The sequence below is a fragment of the Lissotriton helveticus genome, chromosome 5_1, assembly GCF_964261635.1.
Source record: "Lissotriton helveticus chromosome 5_1, aLisHel1.1, whole genome shotgun sequence".
Taxonomy (NCBI): Eukaryota; Metazoa; Chordata; class Amphibia; order Caudata; family Salamandridae; genus Lissotriton; species Lissotriton helveticus.
The window spans coordinates 582,125,860-582,150,688 of record NC_136065.1 but is presented as its reverse complement, the minus strand read 5'-3'; the positions used below and the strand labels follow the sequence as shown (position 1 = coordinate 582,150,688).

At 40.8% G+C, this 24,829-nt stretch overlaps 1 protein-coding gene across 1 annotated transcript in view; it reads right to left on the bottom strand.

The window, feature by feature from the left end:
- Positions 1-21,538, bottom strand: part of PER3 (period circadian regulator 3) — a 361,451-nt gene extending 339,913 nt beyond the window's left edge. Inside the window, exons 1-2 of the mRNA XM_078642926.1 lie at positions 20,904-21,538; positions 15,607-15,758 (exon numbers count right to left, since the gene is read on the bottom strand). Of these exons, the coding sequence (XP_078499052.1) occupies positions 15,607-15,758; positions 20,904-21,304 (553 nt within the window). The 5' untranslated portion in view covers positions 21,305-21,538. The remainder of the gene's footprint in view (positions 1-15,606; positions 15,759-20,903) is intronic.
- Positions 21,539-24,829: the final 3,291 nt, after the last annotated feature.

Below are 24,829 nucleotides of genomic sequence, written 5' to 3'. Positions count from 1 at the left end.
TGACGTATGTCTAGTAAATGGTCCGGGTGAAACAGGTGCATCAATCAGTGGGGAGTAGATAGGCATGACAGATTACAACGGGGGAGAAAGGTCCGCATTACGTACCCTTTCACTACTTGCAAAGATTTTCCTACGTTTATTTGCAAACAGGGAATACCTCCAAAAAGAACTAATTCCCAAACAGTCAATGTTCGGACAATCAATCAATCAATGAGGAATGAAATAGGTACGACGTGTTAAAGGCTTGCGTTACCTACCCTTCACTATCTGCAAAGGGAGAGAGAATATTCCTATTCTTCCTCGTTTGCAGGCAGAGAAGATCCTTAAGAGAACCAACTTCGAACAATTCAATGCTCGATTCAAACAATCAACAAGGGGTACTGTGAACACAAATGAACGCCGCTTATGTACATACGCATTGCTATTTTCAACAGGTTGTTCCTAATGTTTCTATTTTAGCGAGGTCAAAAAGAGATCCCATTAGTGGCCTACTGATTTTGCTCGATTCCTTTTGTTTTTTTACACGGTTTTTCGCTATCTGCAAAGACTAAACAGAGTATTTTGACTCTGTGCTTGTTTGTAAATAGAGAATGAACGAAAGAGAACAATCAATCAAATGGAGAGAGAAGCAGGCACGACGGATTACAAAGGGGGCAAAGGGCTGCGTTAACTACCCTTCACTATCTGCAAAGAGAGAGTACTCCTAATAGAAATGAGGGGTGGGGGGCAGCATTCAAAGCAGATCAGTGTGCATAAACACGAAAATGTTTTTACTTACCACGTACTTGACATTCGACAGCTTATGATATTTGCTATTAAAAAAACATTGAAATTCACTGAAAAAACCATAGGTTATAGACCATATATAGTTAGGAATTAGCATTTACAAAACCTTGAAAATTCACTGAAAAAACCATAGGTTATAGACCATATATAGTTAGGAATTAGCATTTACAAAACCTTGAAAATTCACTGCAAAAACCATAGATTAGAGACCATATATAGTTAGCTGGACATTTTATTGACATAAAACCAATGAAATTCCATATATAGTTAGTTGCACTAACTATATATCGCGCACCCGCAATCCACTGCTGATGATGTCACATATTACATCATTCATGACATGGTCAGTGACATCACTGATGACATCACTGATGACATCTCAAATGACATCACTGATGACATCACTGATGACATCTCATTTGACATCAATGACCACATCACTGATGATATCATTCATGTGACAATACAATGCATCTCCTCACATTTTAATATAACCTCTGTTTCACCCAGTGTTAAAAAGAGTATAATTTTTGAAACCATTGACACACCAATACTAGTTACTACATACGCACTCACTGATTGCTACGTCTACACACACCTTCACTCATTCACCCATACAATCATTCATACATACAATCACTCATCTTTACAACACTATCATATGCACTCATACACCTATACAGACACTCACAGTCTGCCACTCATCCATGGAGTTACTTACACACCTAGTCAGTCCTGTAAAGAATCAATGAGACTTCCATTTTCTTGTCTATACAGTTAAACATAGAGCACCTTACATTTTCAAACATGTACTAACACATACTTACTTTCTTATACAATCATTGATACAAGTACAGATTGATCTGCACAGAGTCACACACCTCCCAGCTAGCCACACACACACTCAGTCTCCCATACAAATACTTGGGCAATCAATCAATAACCCATATAGTTACTCATATAGCTACTGATCAACACATGCAGCAGTTTACAGAACAACAGACATAATGATGCACAAATTAAGACAGTTTAGTCACTAACCCATGCACTCAGTGAGACACATTTAATCACTCACTCATACATTCAGTCATGCACCTACTAAATCCTTCGTCCAGACACTTATACATCCACTCATTCTTCAATATGTAAGACATATTTTAACTTTACAGAATTATACAGTCACTGGATGTAGTCATCAGTGATGTCATTTGAGATGTCATCAGTGATGTCATCAGTGATGTCACTGACCATGTCATGAATGATGTAATATGTGACATCATCAGCAGTGGATTGCGGGTGCGCGATATATAGTTAGTGCAACTAACTATATATGGAATTTCATTGGTTTTATGTCAATAAAATGTCCAGCTAACTATATATGGTCTCTAACCTATGGTTTTTTCAGTGAATATATATATATATATATATATATATATTCACTGAAAAAACCATAGGTTATAGACCATATAAAGTTAGGAATTAGCATTTAGAAAACCTTATTTTACTCACACAAAACCATTGAAATTCCATATATAGTTAGTTGCACTAACTATATATCGCGCACCCGCAATCCACTGCTGATGATGTCACATATTACATCATTCATGACATGGTCAGTGACATCACTGATGACATCTCAAATGACATCACTGATGACATCACTGATAACAACATCCAGTGATTTTTTGTTTCTATAAAGTTTAAATATGTCTTACATATTGAAGAATGAGTGGATGTGTAAGTGTCTGGACGAAGGATTTAGTAGGTGCATGACTGACTGTATGAGTGAGTGATTAAATGTGTCTCACTGACTGCATGGGTTAGTGACTAAACTGTCTTAATTTGTGCATCATTATGTCTGTTGTTCTGTAAACTGCTGCATGTGTTGATCAGTAGCTATATGAGTAACTATATGGGTTATTGATTGATTGCCCAAGTATTTGTATGGGAGACTGAGTGTGGGTGTGGCTAGCTGGGAGGTGTGTGACTCTGTGCAGATCAATCTGTACTTGTATCAATGATTGTATAAGAAGGTAAGTATGTGTTAGTATATGTTTGAAAATGTAAGGTGCTCTATGTTTAACTGTATAGACAAGAAAATGGAAGTGTCATTGATTCTTTACAGGACTGACTAGGTGTGTGAGTAACTCCATGGATGAGTGGCAGACTGTGAGTGTCTGTATAGGTGTATGAGTGCATATGATAGTGTTGTAAAGATGAGTGATTGTATGTATGAATGATTGTATGGGTGAATGAGTGAAGGTGTGTGTAGACGTAGCAATCAGTGAGTGCGTATGTAGTAACTAGTATTGGTGTGTCAATGGTTTCAAAAATTATACTCTCTTTTTAACACTGGGTGAAACAGAGGTTATATTAAAATGTGAGGAGATGCATTGTATTGTCACATGAATGATATCATCAGTGATGTGGTCATTGATGTCAAATGAGATGTCATCAGTGATGTCATCAGTGATGTCATTTGAGATGTCATCAGTGATGTCATCAGTGATGTCACTGACCATGTCATGAATGATGTAATATGTGACATCATCAGCAGTGGATTGCGGGTGCGCGATATATAGTTAGTGCAACTAACTATATATGGAATTTCAATGGTTTTGTGTGAGTAAAATAAGGTTTTCTAAATGCTAATTCCTAACTATATATGGTCTATAACCTATGGTTTTTTCAGTGAATTTTCAAGGTTTTGTAAATGCTAATTCCTAACTATATATGGTCTATAACCTATGGTTTTTTCTGTGAATTTCATTGGTTTTTTAACAGCTAATATCTGTAGCTGTAAAATGTATTCTTCTTTAAATCCAAAAATATATTTTATATGTTTATGAATAATTTTTTTTTAAAATATTTTTTTTTCTTCGTTCCCGCTTCGCGAATCGGGAAGCTTCCCGTTAGCTGACCTTGATGCCGCGAAATAGACCGCGAGCCGGTAAACGTTTCTTTACCGCAAGTGCCGCGTTAGAAAACAACATCGTGACGCCTCCCGTCCGCATGACGTTTCACGTTGTCGCGTGATACGTCATATGACGTGCTACGTTAGCGAACTGGTACGCGAAGCGAGTCGCAAAGCGCAGGTTTCTGGAAGCAAACCGGGAGGCCCTGCAAAGCGCTTAACGTAAACACAGCAAGTCATGTGACTTGGTAATAACACTTTTCATTGGTTCATTTCACTTTTGGTTTCCTAATGATGTAAGACTAGGTCATATAATCTAAAATGAACACTTTTGATTGGTTGAGAACTCTTGTTTTTCCCAAATGATGAAAATCCCTCCTTCTTTCCTCACTCTGACTTTCATCATTGTGAGAGAAAGACCCTTTGTTACCAGTGAGCAATGGCTTCTTTAGTAGCTTCAGCTGGTGCTTCCCCACCACCTCCACCACATCCAAGGAAGAGTGGACCACCTGCTCAAGTTATAATTCAAGAAGAAGAAGAAGAAGAGGAACAGGACGACGAGCACGAAGAGAGGCAGTTTTTGCCTGAGCAGCCCAGGACGTCTCACCGGAAAGAAAACTTAATTTGGCAATTTTTTAAAATTCCCAAAGGTCAGAAAAAAGTAAATGCAAGATACGTAACTTGCCTTATATGTCAAGATAGACTGTCCAGAGGAACCGAGAAAAAATACAGTTTCGGAAACTACACAATGCATCGCCATATGACTAGGTGGCATCCTAACAACTACAGTGCTGCACAGTTTCGGAACGACCTAGATAATCTCCCTATTATGGCCAGAAGATCTGTTGTACCGGAAGTAACGGGACCAGAGGGCAGGGAGATGGTGCCAAATATACAAATGAAATTTGGTGAAGTAAAACACACCTGCGTATTTTGCGATGGATTCATTTCCTACGGAGAAAAAAGCATCACTCTGATCAACAGAGCTATTGACTATCATATGCAAGTTTGTACGAAACGCCCAAAATAATAAATACTTCTTTTTTTGTTTTGTTGCTCCTGTTGAGCCCTTTACAATGAATCGTTTTCATTGCCCCCTCCAAGAAAAACCCAAAAAAATATAAAACTTCAGAAAAATTCAAAAAAAGTAAAAAAATGTTCCGAAAAATAATAAAAAAAATATAAAACAACAAAAACAATAAAAAAAAAAGTTCTTTTCAGAACTACCTCCCCGTTATTAAAAAATTGGTACAATATTTGGAACTGTGCCAACCTCTATTTCTCTTAGTTCGCTTCCCAGTTCGCTCGCCGGTACGCGAACTAGAAGCGAACCAAAAACAGTAAGTATAAGGGAAGGAAACAGACACTTATGTTAAAAGAAAGACAGCTATAGGGGAGTAAACTAGAGATACTATTACCCGTAATCCACTGCTGATGATGTCACATATTACATCATTCATGACATGCTCAGTGACATCATCAGCAGAGGATTGCGGGTTTTTTGGCAACGTGCCTTATCCACGGTTTAATAACGCTGCCTTTTGCTTTATATAAGTTTTCAAATTGTATGAAATATATACCAATAGGTCGTTATGAACCTTTAGGTAGTGCTTTTCTTCATGAGGTCTGGTCGCTTCCATACACATACAGATGTTTCAAAGATGATCAAGAAGTTTATCTGAATGGAGAGGAATGCACTGAGACGCCAGATCATTCACTAATGTGTAGGCACATACAGTTACACGGTTCATGCAACAAACACCGACCAAATATGGCTTGCGTGTTGCAAGGCACGCCAGTTCCTGCTATCATCCCCACGTTCAAGTTGTTGGAAAATGGTAGTTATTTGATGCTCAATAATGAAGATTGTTCTGAGTTAATTGAAAAGGGTCTGCACCTCTGTACGGGTGTTCGCTATGTGAAGCACGAAAGTTTCACGGGCCGAACTCAAGGCCACTTCTCTCTGAGACAAAAGAGCTCTTATTCTTGCCATGCCGTTGAAATCTGTCCCAAGGTTGGTATTTGTGGCCAGATTGAAAACTCCCTATGTTCATGTGTGGGAGGAAATAGAACATTTCTGCAGCAAATAACCCGTTCACTTACTGTTACGATAAAAGGAATACTTTTAATTCAGATTTGCCTTTCAATTTCAGCAAGATGGTTCCGACTATCTTTAACGCATCCTCCACAAAGACCCTGGCGCACTTTTTTAAAGTTGTTACCAGTGGTCTCGTGACTTCATTTGAGAAAATCTTTGGAGTCATCCCTGCTTCCTTTCATTCTATTTTCTCCACTCTGGTTCGTGGATTGGCATTTTTACTTGCATTACCAGCGGACGCTCTTGTGCTTTTTTACATTTTTAAATATGGATGTCCCTCCTATGCAACCTCCCACCCTGCAGCTGCTGACACTGTTCCGCAATCGCATGCTAGAATATTATGGCACAATGCCGTTGGCGATATTAAGCACGGCATATGGATTATCTTTTCGATTCTCCTACTTCACCTGTGTCCAGCCTGTATTTCACTGCCTGACCTGTGATTTCGATTGGGCCATTGATTTGTGTCTCTGCGGACCGGTTTCTCCTGACGTCGACTTTAATCAGCTGATGACTCCTATCATTACTCACGAGTTGGTTTGTCCTGGCGAAAGGATTATGGCTGTGGCATTGATGCATGGACTACTTGGTCCCTGGAATTTACTGGCGGCAGCACAGTCTTTCTTGGAACAGAGCTTTCTTGAAAACCCACCGAGCTGTCCTCTGATGGTGATAGAGGATCCGGTGCTGGGAGAGCACGTATGTTCTTTTCCGCTTTTAAATTGGATGGCTGAACTGTTTTCGGATGAAGACGGTGACTTCCTATTGGAGGCTGTTGCAGCTTATTTTGCATACACAGTTATGTCATAGACCTTTTTCATGTTTGATATGCTGAGTACTAGCATTTCATTGACAATTCATTGACTTATTTGTCAAGTTTTTATTATTTACCTTGCCTATTGGCTTAAGACTCGATAAAGTACTTGGCTGTTTTATTTTTCTTTAGCATTAAATTTTCCTAGTTTTTAATGCTTTACCTTGCGGACCGTCCACATATAAACTTGCAATCTGCTCTCATGAGATGGCACTTCTATTATCTTATTCAGTTCGTTTCCGGATCATGGGGAGGTGTCATCTAGGTCCTGGATATCTTTACACCGTGTTAAGTTAGCATGGGCTCATTACCGGTTTAAACGCCATTTTTCCTTTTTTGCAACTTCTGCACACGACACTTAGTTGTTGCTTTAGCTTTCCACCTAGTAGTTCATCATGGTTTACATGAGAATAATATGTTATTGCTCTACTATCTGCTTTGCTTGTTAAACTATATCTGTACAGCGAGTGCTAAAGTTTCAAGAACAACACGATACAGAATTGTTATGAGGTCTGATCTCCACGACTTCATACTCATAACATAAGTGCAACTTCTGCCAATTCTGGGCATGAGGCGGGTTTTATATTGCTTTGCCGAACACACATACACAACAGTTGATGCGGTTCACATGAAGAGAGAGCTGGTGTATGCTGATGTGATTCCTTCAAATCTAAGACACTAAAGTATGGGCACGCCCTAAACCAACACAAAGAGACCTTCTTAGCAAATAATATAATATGTGTATTAGGGAGGGTGAGATATAAGCAGCCGCGGGCCGTGGAGGGAGTTACGGTGAGGCAGGGAGGCGGGGAGGGGGAGAAGCAGGGTGGAGCCCTCTCTACCTTGCCCCTCCCCCTCCCCGCCTCCCTGCCCCACCGTAACTCCCTCCACGGCCCGCGGCTGCTTATAAGTGTTGCTAACTCTTATTCATTTACAGCATGTTAACATACTGTCACCATTCGCTTTTTATGTACTAGTAACTATGCTGGTAATTTTGCTACTGATAATATGTGTACTTGTATTCTCCACCCTGCTTCTCCCCCTCCCCGCCTCCCTGCCTCACCGTAACTCCCTCCACGGCCCGCGGCTGCTTATAAGTGTTGCTAACTCTTATTCATTTACAGCATGTTAACATACTATCACCATTCGCTTTTTATGTACTAGTAACTATGCTGGTAATTTTGCTACTGATAATATGTGTACTTGTATTATCTAAGATACTACGCCTGAGAAGACGGCATTAGTAAATAAACATTTCAAATACACATGTGTTCTTCTTAACTCCATGTTCTGGTTTCTAAGAAATATATAACGACCGACTGTTCATGAGTTCCACGTATCCTGAGGTACTATAAGTTCATATTCTGGATTGTCTAAACATTGAGAGTTTGTTATATCCAATGTGACACTGTACCTAGCTTGCTAAGGAGTTTTTGATTACTAACGTGAGTTTTGGGACACCCTAATTCGCCGAGGTTCCAATCCTCTGTCCACAGTTCTGTGTGAGAACAGAAACCCTGCGACAGGGGCACCCCCGACCCTTGCTGGAGCTTCATCACACTTGCGATACAACTCCAGCAATGCGCCACCTTTACGGCACAGATACATCACGCATCTGTGCTGTTTTTGCCCCATGATGCGCCGCATTGTAAATGCAGCACACCATAGGTGACGGAACAGCGGCACAGAATGACTAACACATCCCTGGTGATGCGCCAGTCATCATAAATGTATCCCTATGCTTCTTATCTTGTTAGAGATGAACCGCCATATGTATCATCAAAGTTTTTTGCATTTCCTAAATAGCGAACTTTAAGGAATAAATAGCGATTCTTTACCATTCCTAGTTTGCGATTAGCTATTTGCTAATTACAAATTACCCATTCATTTCCTTCATTTCCATAGGGCGGTTGGACTCACTTTTAGCTCGAACGGCTGAATGGATTTCCACGAAACTTGGCAAAATTGTAGGGACTGGTAGCCCGATGTGCCTTTGCTATGTCTCAAGATATATGCTCCAGTGGTTTTTACGAAAATTAACTTTGAAAAATATATATTGGGCTACATTGGCCTATATATATGTTGGAGCCCAAATGTAGCCCAATGTAGCCCAATGAAGCCCAATGTAGCCCAATGTAGCCCAAAGATGGCCGCCAGACACACAAAAAAACAAATGTAGCCCAAATATCAGCCAGATGTAGCCCAACTATAGCCCAGTGACAGAATGACCAATCAGCTTCGCAAACCTCCGTTACGCGAAGCGGAGCGCTGTTACAGATATATATCTTTTTTTGAACGTTAATTTCTCAAAATCCACTGGAGCACATATATTGAGACCTAGCAAAGGCACATCGGGCTACCAGTCCCTAATATTTTGCCAAGTTTCGTGCAAATCCATTCAGCCGTTCGATTATTATTATTATTATTTTTTTTTGCCCCGCGGGGCCCTTTTAAAACCTCCACATCAAACCTAGGGGGTCAGCGAGGATCTACTATGCCCCCTTATAGTTATTTCCCCCTTTGTTTTGACCTCCTCTTGTCTCTCGATCCTACCGAGAGACAAGATGGCGGCCGCTACGGACTTTTTGGAATGTTGACAGACGCCGGAGAACCAATCAGCTTCGCTTCACAAAGCTCCGTTGCGCGTAAAGTACGCGTCCTGGGACGCTGCCAGGTCCGCTGTTACAGATATATATCTTTTTTTAAACGTTAATTTCTCAAAATCCACTGGAGCACATATATTGAGACCTACAAAAGGCACATCGGGCTACCAGTCCCTACAATTTTTCCAAGTTTCGTGCAAATCCATTCAGCCGTTCGGGCTAAAAGTGAGGCCAACCGCCCTATGGAAAACTCAATGTTAAAAACACGTTTTGGGACCCCCCTTTTTTCTCGGCCCCCCCTTGACGAACCCCCCCCAAATTTTCAAGGGCTGCTCAGAAACAAAATGTGCCATTTTCCTGAAAATTTCAGCCAATTCCGTCCACAAACGCCAAAGTTATTAGACATAGGATTTTTTCTCTATGGGATTTTTGAAAATTCTAACTATATATACCTACTGGCGACCGCCAGTAGGTAATATATATATATATATATATATATATATATATATATATATATATATATATATATATATATATATATATTGTTTCAATGGGCATTGCAGGACATTGGTGAAAGGTTACACGACTCCCCGCTGCTTGCGCCAACACTCGGCGGCCCTTTCCCGGCAAACCAATGCATGCTGGTAATTGCAGTCCGTGACCATCTAGGAACGGCTGCTGGTGACACAGATCATCATTTTGGGCGGAGCAAACTACATTTGCTTAAGTGGGGCAGGACTATGGATTCCGTGGCAACTTACTCACCTCCTGAAATGTAGAATACTTTCGCAGGAGCAAAGACAAGCCAGTGAGGACCAGGCCACTTGTGTGCAGGGGCCTCCGAAGGACGCCGCTGGCTGGCGTGATAAAATGTAACAGAAATCCCCTCAACAAGAAAGGCGGAGGCCATAACAGGGGAGCACTTCGGAGTCTTTTATTTTCAAACTTAGGCACAAAGGGGCGAATGCAGCATTTCAGCTGTGTAGCCTCATCAGCGCCCAGGAGTAAACAGGAGGTGAGTAAGTTGCCACGGAATCCATAGTCCTGCCCCACTTAAGCAAATGTAGTTTGCTCCGCCCAAAATGATGATCTGTGTCACCTGCAGCCGTTCCTAGATGGTCACTGGACTGCAATTACCAGCATGCATTGGTTTGCCGGGAAAGGGCCGCCGAGTGTTGGCGCAAGCAGCGGGGAGTCGTGTAACCTTTCACCAATGTCCTGCAATGCCCGTTGAAACAATATATATATATTACGTGCAAGTACCTGCAGCATGTGAATTTGGAGCACCGAGACTGGGAGCACCGAGTTCATGGGAACTCCCCTACCTTCGCAGTGCCTGCGCCAATCGTAACAGGGCATTGCGCTTTTAAAAGTGGACAGCAGGAAATCGTGAGGAAATAGGCATTTGATAAAGGCACTCCAGCCGAAACCGGTCATGCCGCTCCTTAGCTGCTGGTAATAAAAGAACGTGTTCCTGTGAACCTGAGTGGACCTGCTTCTTTCTGCACAGAAAGGATCGTGTATTGTATATATAGGTGCGGGCCACGCGCACCGTTAAAGTCCCCCTCCTGAAGAAAGTTCGGCGTGCACAGTGGTAAACTTTTGGTGCCTCTCAATGTGCTTGGGAACCACGCCGAACCGCCACCATTTCCTGCAAGGCACAAGCTGTGTTAACTAATGTGACTTCACATACAGCGGATCACTGAACGGGCGCAAGCTGTTAATTGGTGACTTCACGAACAGCATCTTCCAGTACTTACTTTGAGGTTGTGCGCCCAAATGCGTTATGGGATTTGTTGGCTGGATGGTAGGACACAGGAATGCTGCTTTTTTATTTTCACGAAGACATCGGGGAATGGGAAGTGAAGCTGCAGGCACGGCCCACTGGGGGCAGTACTTACGTGCAAGTACCTGCAGCATGTGAATTTGGAGCACCGAGACTGGGAGCACCGAGTTCATGGGAACTCCCCTACCTTCGCAGTGCCTGCGCCAATCGTAACGGGGCATTGCGCTTTTAAAAGTGGACAGCAGGAAATCGTGAGGAAATAGGCATTTGATAAAGGCACTCCAGCCGAAACCGGTCATGCCGCTCCTTAGCTGCTGGTAATAAAAGAACGTGTTCCTGTGAACCTGAGTGGACCTGCTTCTTTCTGCACAGAAAGGATTGTGTATATATATATATATTGTTCACGAAAGGAAACCAGCACTCCGCACTTTTGGAATTAAAGTTTTATTCAGACACTGTAGAGCCTACGCGTTTCGAACCGGATGGTTCCTTCTCACGGCAGTGTTAACAGTTGTCCTACTTCACTTGCAACTATATAGCTTCTAATGCTTATCCAAGTGCATTGTGGGACATGCAGTTTTGGCATTATTTTCGCATTGTTATTTACATTTCTGTGCATGTTTACATTTAGTTATAATTATAGGCTAAGTGCCATACATTCAATTCTAAGTGTCTTGGCAGTGTGGTAGACTGAACATTAAATCGAATTGTCCTTCGCGTTAAAGCCATGGGGTCATTGGTCCGGCTGTGCAGTCATTTTCCTGTTTGCTCGGGCTGAGTGCCCTTAACACTGCCATTTCTTCAGACACTTATATATGCATGTGCATTTGTTTGAGAGAGCAAAAGGTTCTTTTCAATTATTATTTTTCAGTAGCTGGTGTTTTTGTTGATTTTGACATTTCCTTTTTGGCAGTTTACAGAGGACACATTTTTTCTCTCTTTTTCTTCAGAGGTGGAAATATAGTTCTTCATTTTCGTTCAGTCCCATCGGTTGTCTTGTTTTAAAGCGCATAATTAGTCTTGATTCCAGTCTTCTTAGGTTTTGCTTCCTGTTGCCACCACGTTCATGTTGTTTTACTGTTGCCAAGCCGAAGAAATGGGTGTCTTTCCACGTTTTATTTGTGTGGGTCGTTAGGTGTTTGGCCATGGCATACGTGGAGTCTTTGTTCTGGATTGCGCGGATGTGCTCCAACATTCTTTTCTTTAAGGTGCACGTGGTACTGCCGATGTATTGTTTTCCACACTCACATTGTAGCATGTACACTACAAAGCTGGTTTCACATGTGATGTGTTCTCTTATGGTAAAGGTCTTGCCTTTTGGATCTGTAGTTGTTTTCATGTTTTTTCCTATCTTGCATGCTTTGCAGGTACTGCATCTAATGAAGCCTTTCTTCTTTTCAGTGAGCCAATCGGTTTGTTTCTTCTCTTCATAATGGCTATGCACCAAATGGTTGGCTAGGTTTGGAGCTCTTCTGTAGGTTATTAAAGGTCTGTCTCCAATGTTTTTACCTATATCGGGGTCTTTCTGTATTAGATGCCAGTACTTGTTTAATATTTTACGAATCTTGTGACATTCCTTGCTATAAGTGACAATCATTCTTGGGGGATCAGCCTTGGTCTGTTCTATACTCAGAGCAAGACTGGATGATTTAGGTAACAATGTTTCTACTCTAGTTTTTGTCCTGGCCTTTATTTCTCCCTGGTGAATGTCTCGGTATTTATAACCGCGTTGTTCAAATCTCTTCTTGGTGTCTTTGAAGTTTTTCTCCATTTCTTTTTCTTCTGAGCAATTTCTCCGCATCCTTAATAATTCACCATACGGAATGCTTCTCTTTAAGGTTTCAGGGTGAAAGCTTTGTCCGTGCAGGATGCTATTTGTGGCTGTCTTCTTCCTGAATGTTGTAGTGTGTATTTGGTTGTTTTGAACATATACCTTCGTATCCAGGAATTCCACTTCTTTGCTGCTTATGTTGTAGGTGAATTTTAAGCCAACTTCATTGTTGTTCAGTTCTTCAAAGAAAATCAAAAATTCAGATTTCGTTCCTTTCCATAACAAAAAGAGATCGTCAATGTAGCGTAGCCATAACGCTACATTGGCCATATGATGGTCGTTTTCTTCTCTCCAAGCTATGCTCCTCTCCCACCACCCCATCATGAGGTTCGCATAGCTTGGAGAGAAGGAAACTCCCATCGCGGTACCGCATTTTTGCATGTATACTTTCCTGTTGAAAAGGAAAACGTTGTTGTATAGACACGTTCTGATCATGTCAATGAGCATCTTGGAATGTTCTCGTTCTGTGATTGGTTGTTGCATCAGGAAATATTGTACTGCTTTGATACCGGTCTCGTGTTCTATCGATGTATACAATGAGATGACATCGATGGTCACGAGCAGGTACGTGGGTTGCCATTGGGTGTCTTGTAAGATACGCAGAAAATCCCCGGTGTCTTTGATGTACGAACTGAGAGTAGGTACTATCGGGGCAAGGAAATGATCAACATATTCTGATAAATGTTCATATAGACTGCCGCAGCTTGAAATGATCGGTCTTCCTGGCGGTTTGTTGAGGGTTTTGTGGACCTTGGGAAGGAAGTATATGGTAGGTGTGATGGGATGTTCCACCATTAAGAATCTCTTTTCTTCCTCCGTTATTAGTCCCTTATGTTGCCAATTCTGTAATTTTGTTGCCAGTTCTGTTTTGAGTTTCAACGTTGGGTCATGGGTTATGCAAGTGTAGTTTTTATTATCACCTAATTGTCGCATAGCCTCTTCCACATAATCCTCTCTTTGCATGATGACAATGTTGCCACCCTTGTCGGCTGGTTTGATCTCAATGGAGTTGTTATCTTTAAGAGTTTTTAATGCCAAACGTTCTGCTTTAGATAAATTTTCTTTCTTGTTGTTTTCAGTTTGTGTCATTTCCTCTAGATCAGCCAACACCAGGTCATAGAAGGTATCGATTTTATTCCCAGGATGTAAGATGGGGCAGAATTTCGATTTATTCTTGAAATGTGTTGCTCTTCTTTTGTTAGTTGTCATTTCCATTTCTGTTAATATCTGTGTATCTGTTACTGAGGATGCCTGTGTTTGATGCGCTAGTTCATACGCTGTGCGTAGGCACGGAATTTCATTGATTGTGAATTCCTTTGACGTGTCAGTGGAGTCTAGACTTGTTGCTTCTTGTGTGTGGAGTTGGCGTGGTTGATTGGACAATTTTGTGAAGTGTTTTTGAAGTTTGAGTTTTCTCACATATTTGTACAGGTCAATTTTGGTGTCCACAGTGTCCTGATGCGTTTCCGGGCAGAAGGACAGGCCTTTGTTAAGAAGTCTACGTTCATCATTTGAAAGTGTGTATCTCGAGAGATTGATTATCAGGTCTGGTTGTTTTTGATCAGGTGGGTTTGTAGTATTCACTTTTTGGGGGGTATGCGATTGCGCAGGTTGTATCCGCTTTTTTTCGTTGCGCTTTCCTCTCCTTGTTTTGCGTTTCGTCCTCTTGGTTGGTAGGTACCCCTTGTCATTGGTTTTGTTGTCGGGTTCCTGTTTCTGTATCTTCCCCTCGGTGCTAGTTGTTCCTGATATACCAGGGTCAGTTCTTCTAAAAAAGAAAGCCTGCTAAGGTTTCTATTTCTGCGTTGCTCCCCCTCACTGACTTCTGATTCTGGTTCGCTGGATGAAGGTGTGCCGGTGGGTGCACCTGGTTTTTTAACTCTGCACAACTATTTCTTTTTGAACATCTGTAACATTGGTTATACAGTTTCAATTAATATGTAATGTATCCTTTGCTAAATTAATGTACAAATGTAATACTCTGTATTTATCAAAGTGCACCATTTTAGCTTACAGATTATACTTACCCTTGTTTCATTTAGGTCAATAAGGTAGCACATCACTTAAGGGGGCCACAGACTTATCAGTCATAAAAACTTATACCATTGTAGTAGCCCATTGTGCCCCCAGCAAAGAGATTTTGAATTATTGAGGGTTAAAGGAAGACAACCCTCTTCTATGCGACTGTGCAATCATCTGGCCAGTAAGAATCTGTTTTAGGATGACAAAATAAACTAAACAAAGTAACAGAAGATGTATTCAGAACCTCTTGGCCTAATACTTAAACTGCTTGCATAAAATGATCAGATTTGGTCTTTAAATCCTTCATAGCCACAAATCATTCAATATCAGTTAAACTTCTCTCTAATACCATTGAGCCTTTTGAGCTTGTCTTATCTGTGGAAGAGAAGCTAGTTTACCAGTGTTATCATATGAGATTTATATAGGAAGATAATTGTTGACTAGAGTGCAAGGATTAATACATCTTTCTTTAGAAAATGTAGTGCAACATACTTATCCCAAATAAAGTATGCAAAAATGTCATACTGATTTTTGGAGAACTGGCAGTGTAAACATTTGGAGTTTAATTGCATCTATCTATGAGATCAGTAAACACGCTCTACACACCAGGAAACAATATTGCAATCTAAAGTGGAAAATTACAAGATTGCTTAAATCATAAACATTAATAGGCAGGACATTAAAATTAACAATGATCAATTTGATTAGTAAATAAACAAATACCATGCCTACTTCTAATCAAACAAAACTACCTTGCACTTGTCGGACACACTTCAGTGCATATTTAAGGGCATCAACTGTACTGGGTCTGCTCCGATTTAGTTTCTCAACAGGCAAACGTCGCTTCATCTCTTTGACCATATACATCAGCTCTTTGTGAGAATGAACCCGATCAGATGGTTCACTACAGAAAGGAAATATTTACAATGAATGCCCGTTTTCAACATCAAAGACATGGCCTATGTTCTGACATGTAAATTTGCTTTTACAGGAATATTGGGTATCATTTAAAAACAAAAATAACAGTGACTCTGTGTAAGTAAAAATATGTCCATAACAGTTCTGATCCTATTTTTGGGTGGAATTCACACACTTTCAAATGCTCCACTCAGTGATTCAAGCGCAATCAGACCCAACCCACCTAGAACTGGAGGAGACAACCACACTCCATTCAACCAGAACTGGGATTAGACAACCAATCAATCAATTAATCAAACATTTGTAGAGTGTGCTACTCACCCGTGAGGTTCTCAAGGCGCTGGGGGGGGGAGGAGGGGGGGAGCTGATACTGTTCGAACAACAAAATCCCACTTACCTTGCACAGAAGTGAGATCACCAAACCAACACCCTGATAAATGAGTTGAGACCACGAGACCTGAATCACAAAGAAATGGAATCTGACCCTGCAAGCTGGTTTCAGGGATAATACCATCAAATCTGTTTTGTATAGGTCACCAGGTGCAGTAACAGCTAGTAAGAATCAACCTTGGTGAGTCAGTAGCAATGATCTTAACATCAAGGAAACCCCAGAACCAGACTTACTGCTAGTTTTACCTTTCAAGCAAATTTGACTGATACAAAAATACAAAATAACCCATAAGGATGTACTACTTAGTAACTTGCCACTGCTTCAACCATATACATATTTAAAGTATTCAAAGTCTGATATCTGCCTATTCATGGAAAAATCACACTTTCACTGAACGGTTGCATTAATTCAACTAAATAGATGGAGGATTCCATTCAGTCTTTAGGACGGCGGTGTACTCTACTGTCACAACCACTTCTTTACTCCCGATGGATAGTCCCAAGCGGACTCTGTTGGTCGCTGAAACAAGGATGACAACCACCACAAAAGAAAATGTTGGAACATCCTTTCTCCTAAGGATACCACCATCATTGGCAGTATGTCCTGACTAATGGAGTAATTTTACTATCACTACATTAGTTCATTTCAGTGATTTTAATACAATTTGCTCCATTTACACTCAAAATTTGTATATTTAAGGTCTAATTATCACTATATACTGAATTTTGTTTAGGATTTTATTGAGCTTTTTATCAACATAACATACAGACGTGGACATCGTTACACAGCCTATAAGTAAATCCCTGCTTCCCACAGTGTAAATTCATTTCATTACTAACTGACAACCCCTTTACATTCACCATAGTTTAGCTTGTTGCTTTTCTCTAAACCTAATTTTTACATATTATTAAAGTAGTCGATATTACTTTCCAAGGTTGTATTTTTGTGAAATTTGTTTTACTTTCTTTTTTTATTACTCCCTAGATTTTTCCTGCCTGGTGATTTGGGGTCTGTTCGGTCAAGGGCCAGATCTTCCTTAAGTTTCTTGTTTTTTCAGGTGCATTTAATTTCATATTTTGTACATCAGGTACATCTTACTCTATTAGGTTTCTTTTCCAATGTTCATACCCGACAGCTATAAATCTAAACCACTGGATGGCCACTCGTTTTTTGGCCAGAACCAATCCGTACGCTATGAATCGATTTTTCTATATTCCTTCTGTCAAAGTATTCCAAACAGGGATTGTTTATTGCTTTTATCTGTTTTTGTTCCTGTAGGTTGGCACACTATTGCTATATCTCAAAAGCTCAATATAATGGGAGAAGACCATTTCATATGTAGGAAGTCGGGCAGTATTACTCCTCATCTACTACAACTCAGGGATCTATATGGATATATTATTTTCATTTTTGATGTGTAATGTATGTTTTATGTTGTAATGAAACTGTATTAATTGGAATCTCACAGTGAATCTATCACTCATATTTACTGCGCTTGTGTTATGTTCCTCATCAATTTTACACTAAAACTGTGTATTGGTATTAACTAAATCCCTACTACCCACTACATTATGTATTGTTACTGATACTGCAGTTGCTTTCAGAATGCACAGGAGAAAGGGTCAACATTTCTGTAGTAGTGTTAGCTAAAGCTAACTTCATGTATTGAAGGAACTGACCTGGGCCCACTCCCTACACCTAGTTTCTGCAAAAGTAAGAAATCTGTTATTTTGGTATAGGTCTCCTCCTGTGTTGCATCCACCCTCCTGCCAGTTTCGGTCGTCTATTTCCGTTTGTTTTATAACGAGTTTATAGACCCTAACGGCATATTCAGGGTAAATGGTGGTATCTTCAGCACTGTTTTACTGCATTTTTTCACCCAACGAACACATAATGGAAAGCATGAGGCATATTTCATTGTTTCAAACGTGCTTCTGGCAGTATCCCTTTAAGATAGGGTACAGCAAGTAAATCATTTTCCCAGTTATTGATTTTATAAAATCATCTCAGTTAATGCTCTATTTGTGTGGCTAAGTGGTACAAGAGCATATCAAGAAGGTCTTATCCACCACTGGTCTGTGGAAGATTCAGTGTGGCCAGTTTAATGCAGCTGCACTTACCTGATCTCAAACCAATGTAATTGCAGAAAGCAATGGAGGGCATGAACCAATCATTCTTGGTCCTTTGGTTTTATCAGGGTGTCATCTACATGCACCCTTGGGCCAGAATAGAATGTCGTCTGCAAGCCAAGGGTTCCATTGCTATTGCAAACATCAGTAGAGACAGAGGGCAGCAATGTTGTGTGCCTCTTTCCACTTTACAGCTGTCCAAGATCCAACCATCTGTCCTCAGTTTGTCCGCAAAAAGAAGATTTAACCATTTTAAGAAGTTATGCTCAAACTGTATTCGTCCCATCACAGTCTATATAGTCCCATGCCACTGTGTCGAACACACGTTCAATACCGAATGCTACCAGTGCTTAGGCCTCGTCAAATTGCAGGTTGAGTCTTCAGCATGCAATATTCTAATATTATGCATTATAATCCTACCTGGTATTAACCAAGATAGGTCGCCATGGATCAATATAGTCATTACTCTCTAGGTTTGTTTGCAAGGATTTTAATGAAAAGTTTAACATCAGTTTTCAACACTGAGGGTCGGTGATAGGAGGATACTTGTTCAGGATCTTTATTTGGTTTTGGAATTAACACTGCTTCTCACATCGTAAGTAGCGGCTTGCAAGTTAACAGAGTGGTGGGCTGGGAAGAGGTGGGGAATGGAGATGGTGGGGAAGTTGGGGAATGGGGACGGGGTGGAGACAAAAAATATGATATCAAATAAAACACTTACCTGTTTGTCACATTGTGTTCCTCACTTTTCCGGGCACAGGCTCCCACAGTGCACGGCATCCCATCCTGATGCTGCTTTCATGCTGCTGAAAGCAGCATCAGGATTGGCCTGAGCGCTGGTGATTTGTGCTCCCACACAGACTGGGAGCCTGTGCCTGATCTTCCTAACCCAGCAATGCAACAAGGGTTGGAGAGAGCTTCACTACACATGTGGTTAGATGGCTGGCCAAACCCACATGTGCAGTAAAGGCACTGCCCAACACCCCCCCTCCTCCTGCCTGTCACCACTCTGGCACCGCCCACAAGCCTCGGCTCCGAGAGAAAAATAAAGCCATAATAAACAAGGGTTTATTATCGTTTTATTTTTTTGGTTGCTGGCAGGTGGCGCAACGCTACTCCGCCATAGCAGAGGAGCCGCTGCTGCTCATCGTAGAAGGAACAACATCTATTGCAAGTCATTCTTGCGGTACGTTAGCAATTTATTTACCAGTACGTCTGGTGCCATCTGATACAAATCTGCTGTAAACCCATAACTACCTGGTGTTTTCCCTTTTGGCACTCGCAGGAGGTTTCTTTAATCTCTTCTGGGATGGGAGCCGCAGCTAAGTGTTGGCATTACTTCTCGAACATAGTGGGTGTTCTGATTGAAGTCAGGTATCATATTATTGTATGGTGAATCGCTACTAGGCGTTTCTTAAATCCCTTTGCTAAATATTTTCTACATTTACCATTTGTCCCCATTCTGGATATTATACCTGGTCTTGTCACAGTCGTATAATATTCGAATGGGGTTTCAGCCAAGTTAGCATGTCTCTCAAGTCATCACCTTCTCGGTCTATAATTAGTAAATACAGATTAGTCGGGCTTAGTCCACGTGTTTTTTTATGTGTCTTTTAACCTGCACTCTGTGTTTCACTGTCTCTGGGACTAGTAGACATTTTTAAATCTACTCCTTTTTCTTGAAGTGCACGCTAGTTGAGTTTTTACTCCATATGCCTGTGCCTTTAAGTGCTCTTTTAAATAACTCTTATACTGCTCTGTTCCTGTTATGCTAGGAAAAACTGGTTTATAAACCCCCCTTAGATGTGTGGCAAAGGTTTGGTCAGCCAGAACTTTGGGCTGTAAGCGGCTGCCATTGTTTTTGTTTTCCTAATGTATAGTCCAGTCTTTCAAATGTGTGATGTACCTGAAAATAGGAAAGAGAATATTTTAGTTGTTGGGTGCTGATTTCTCCAAACATCAACCAGTTCAATTGCCTGTATTATTTTTGACAAGGTTGTTATAATTCCTGATTTCGCATTCACCTTTTGTGAGTGCCTATCTAGCTAGTTGGCCATTTATTACACAATTAAGTCTCCAAGCAGAATACACCTAGAATCTAAATAGGGTGACCCCACTCATAGGCCTTCTCTAGAAAGCTGCTTGTCATCTACATTAGGTGCATAAATAAGCACCAGGCATTTTTGTATCCTGCTCGTATGCACAACACTATAGAATATCTTCCAACTTTGTTAACATTTACTTTTCGTGCTAAGATTGGGATTCCCTCTAGTAGCCATATCAATACTCCTTAGTAGTTTGAGAATCACTTAAATATTTGGGTCAAGTTATTCTGAGCTTAGCTCATATTACGAATTAAAAGGCTAAAACTATGTGTTGTCGATCCATTTGTTACTGTGTGCAATTTGTCCGCATTATTTGTTGAAAGCCAGGTCAATACTGAAATGCTTTATGAAGATGGTGGAGAAGAAAAGGGTGACTAAGGCAACTGCACCTTTTATTGAAGAATGTTAAAATACCGACATAAAAGAATTCCGGTACAAGTGATTACAAGCTGCTGATAGAAGGCAATCAACAGACAATACAACTGGAGTCCATGCTGATGACTCACCTGTTGCTGCTACTACTGTCCCCGGTGGATTTACTTGGTCTCCGGAACTTCAAACTTGTCCGTCTCTTTGATTCATTGACCTTAGAGTCTGTCTCGCTGGACTCGTGCCCATTTAAATCATTACTATTGGACTCGTGTTCATTGAAATCATTACCTCTGGGCTCTGGTTCACTGAAATCATTCCCACTGAACGCTTGTTCATTAAAGTCATTTCCATTGGAGTCATTTTCATGTGATCCAATAGAGCGCATCTCCATGTCTTCCTGGTGCTGAATATCCTGGTTCTCCAAAGTCGGTTCTGTAAAAATGGTTGCTACCTCATTTTCGGCCTTTGATGTGGAGTCTGCAGCCCATGGTCCGCCATGGTCCACACTAGAACCATGGAGATCAGAGCTCATCATGGGTTCATTAACTCTTAGTGCAATAGCATGCTAAATGACCCTGGTCAGTGACTTCTTGGGTTTACCTTCAGCTAGTCAAACATGGAGGCATCATGCACCTCTTAACAAAGAGTATCTATAAATTAAACTACAGAGGAATGGGATGTAATTTACGACAGAAAACTTCCACATTTGGGAACCTTGCAGTGTTCTAACTCTTACAACATGGTAACTCTGCAGACTGAAGTCTGGAATTCCTTCAACCTGCAAAAGAAAAGAAAATATTAAAACAAGTTAAAATCATAGGAGTTCACAAACACATTTCAACACCTTCTCAAACTCTGTCAATCAACAGGAATAAAAATGGGCCTAAATATCAAAACTCAAATAAAATCCAAAACTTTAGAAAAGCAGATGTTAGTAGGAACGCATTTAGCTGTTGGGGTGAAGCGGCGTTACCATTCACCCAAAGAAAAGCGTGCATTTTCCATCTGCAATTCCTTTATTCTGTGCTATATTTAGGCAAACAAGGTAAATTACTAAAACTGCTACTTCACAAAGCACATGGACTATGAAAGAACAGCCATAATTTCTGATGACTCAACCCGTAGTTTACTTCTTTATTTTAAAAAAAACATAATCAGCCACGATGAATAGATAGATGTGACCCAGGTGATGAGCAAAGTACAAAGCACTTTTTATTTGTTCTTAATATTGCATTTTTTCTATAAAACTTATTTTTGCATTACTACTTCAACTATAAAGCGTACTAATAGAGGCACTACACCTTTTTGCTAAAGCTGGAGATTTAATAAGTTTCGAAATTGTATCTGTAATGAACCACGTACTTCGATTCTACAAAAGCAACAGTAAACTCAAGCGTTATTATTGTTAAAAAAAAAGATAACACAAAAGGGTATGCAAACGAAGTATTAAGGGTCCAAATCACCAACCTTAACAACAAAACGAACTGTACTATTACTCCCTGTCTGCTCCAATGTTTAGAGTAAAAGTTAGAGTTTTTGTTAATTAGAAACCATTCCAGCAGTGGTATACTAATGTTTCAAAATGCATATTTCTGCAAGCGAAATTGCAAAAGTGTACAACGACGAATCTGAGAAATCAACCATTACATGCCCTTGCACTTCAGAATTAATTTTCTTGTAAAGGAAATATTTAGATTTTTGGTAGGGGTGCTGGTGAAGGGGGGGGGGGTTCCCCCACCTTTTCAAACTGGAGAACATTTACTCGAGCCACTGGCCCATTTGCAAATGTTTTCAGAATGGTAGACCTGCAAATCGTTGCTGAACATCCATAATCACTTTTGTGAATGTTCACTAACCTTTACTGGTAGACTTACCCAAGATGGAGAACAGAACCTCCCCCAGTTAATTTCCTCAAAAGTGTTATTTATCTTTGTGAAGCAAGCCTAATATATTTCGCAAATTGTCAAACATCCATTGAAGATTTTATTTTACACCTTGGAAAAACACAAAAGCACACACATTCCAAGCCCAATACCTAATTGCATCTATTTTGGAATGGTGCATTAAGAGAAGAGAACAATCCTCATGCAACACATTTAAACATATAGGATTATTACCATTCAAATTCAATAATACAAATATGTTCGTCACGTGATTCCACACCTCAGGATGAGTGTGAATGTAATGTAAAGCTAGGAGAACAAAAGGTGCACGTTTTTTTGCAGCTGACTAGTGGTTCTGTAAGAGGATGATGCAATGTGTGCAATGTGTGACTGTGAGAAACATAGGCAGTTTGAGTGAGTTCTTGACTCTCCTGCCAGAGACCCCATGGACTGAGGCCCCCTGAGCTAGGAAGGTGTACAATTTTACACCAGCTTACAGTGCCTGGGTGTTAGACTCAACTCACATAGGTGGTAGTCCCCCACACTTTTGGCTTCACTTCTCCTGTTTTGCTGAATTAGGTTGCTGTGCACTTTACCAGTTCGAAAGTGCTCTCCCTAAAACGTGGTAAAATTGGCCTACACCCAAATGACACATTTTATTTGTAAGTCCCTAGTAAATGATACTATATTTGCCTGAGGCCTGTAAATTAAATGCTACTAGTGAGCTGCAGCACTCCTCGTGCCACCCACTAAAGTAACACTTTAAAACATGTCTCAGGCCTGCCACAACAGCCTAAGTTAAAAATGCCATTTCAACCTGGCAAGATAAACCTACTGCCAAGCCTAAACCTTCCTCTTTACTATTTGTAAGTCACCCTTAAAGTACGCCCTAAAAGTTCCTAGAGCAGGGTGCATGTAAAAAGTAAAGACATGTGAGTTTAGATTTTACAATTCCTGGCAGCGAAAAACCTCTAAAGTTGCTTTTCAGAGTGGTAAGGCCCATCTCGCCCATAGGATAACACTGGGTTTGCCTTATTACATTTAATAAGTGCTAACTTTAGATTGGATCATATATCTTGGTCGCGTTTTAATTGTAATTTAAAATCCTCTTTAATGGCTAAGTCGAATTTTAGTTGCAATTATAAAAATACCACTTTTAGAAAGTTGCCATCTTTGTTGACCAAATCCACAGTGCCTTCCTGCCAGTAGCCAGGGGCACAAGACTCTGCGTTGTGGGTTGTGTATTGCTGCCAGAGAGTGAGAAAGCCTAGGTGTGGATGGGATGGGCATCCTGTCAGGATGGCGGTAAGGGGTTGTACACAGACCCACTTACACTTCAAAGTTTTTATTTCCCTGCAGACTGAAAGGAACCCATCATCAGGCCTGCCCTTGCAATTATCATCCTAACAGTTTGGAGCCACGCTCAGGAAGGAAGATGGGGAGACAAAGGGGGTATCAACCACCCACAGTGTGGCACTGGGGACAAAACGTGGCACTCTCAGACCTCCAATCGGATCAATTCTGGACCTGTGGAAGATTCAGAAGAATAATTCTGGGCCTGCTGCAAGAAGGACTAGCCTGCTGCCTGCAGAAGGTAGACTGGATCTGCTTCCTACAACCCAGGACCACCAGAGTGACTAGAAGGGCTAGTTTACTAGCCTCCTCTGCGAGCTATAGGAATACACAAAACTTCCAGAGGCAATGAACCCTGCTGCTGGCCTCTGCTGAAGTGCGCCCCAACCCCCCTCAAGTGTTGGCACCCAGGTCCTGGGCACTTGTAAGTGGTGTTGGTCTTACTACTCATGGAGGACCCTAAAAGCTGGGACTTATAAACTTTTTGAAGAAATTCTGCAAGCTAATTCAACAAAAGAGCATTGCCTTTGGGATTAAATTTGCAGCAGCTTCTGGTACGTTTTTCTCGAAGTAGAAAATCCTTTTCAGAGGGAACTTTCAAACAAGGTACAAATCTTCACTACTGTGACAAACTCTTTTTGGCCACAGCCTGTGGCCTTGCCCCTCTGAAAACTCTTAGACCAAAGCTAAGCTATTGCCTGTAGCTGACCCGTGCTCCATTGAGGTCAGCCTCAACTTGTGACTTTGCCTGGTAGGCGCAGTTGGTGCTTTGTTCTTTTTGGTGTTATTTTACACAAAAAACTTTAAAATTATATAACTTTGGT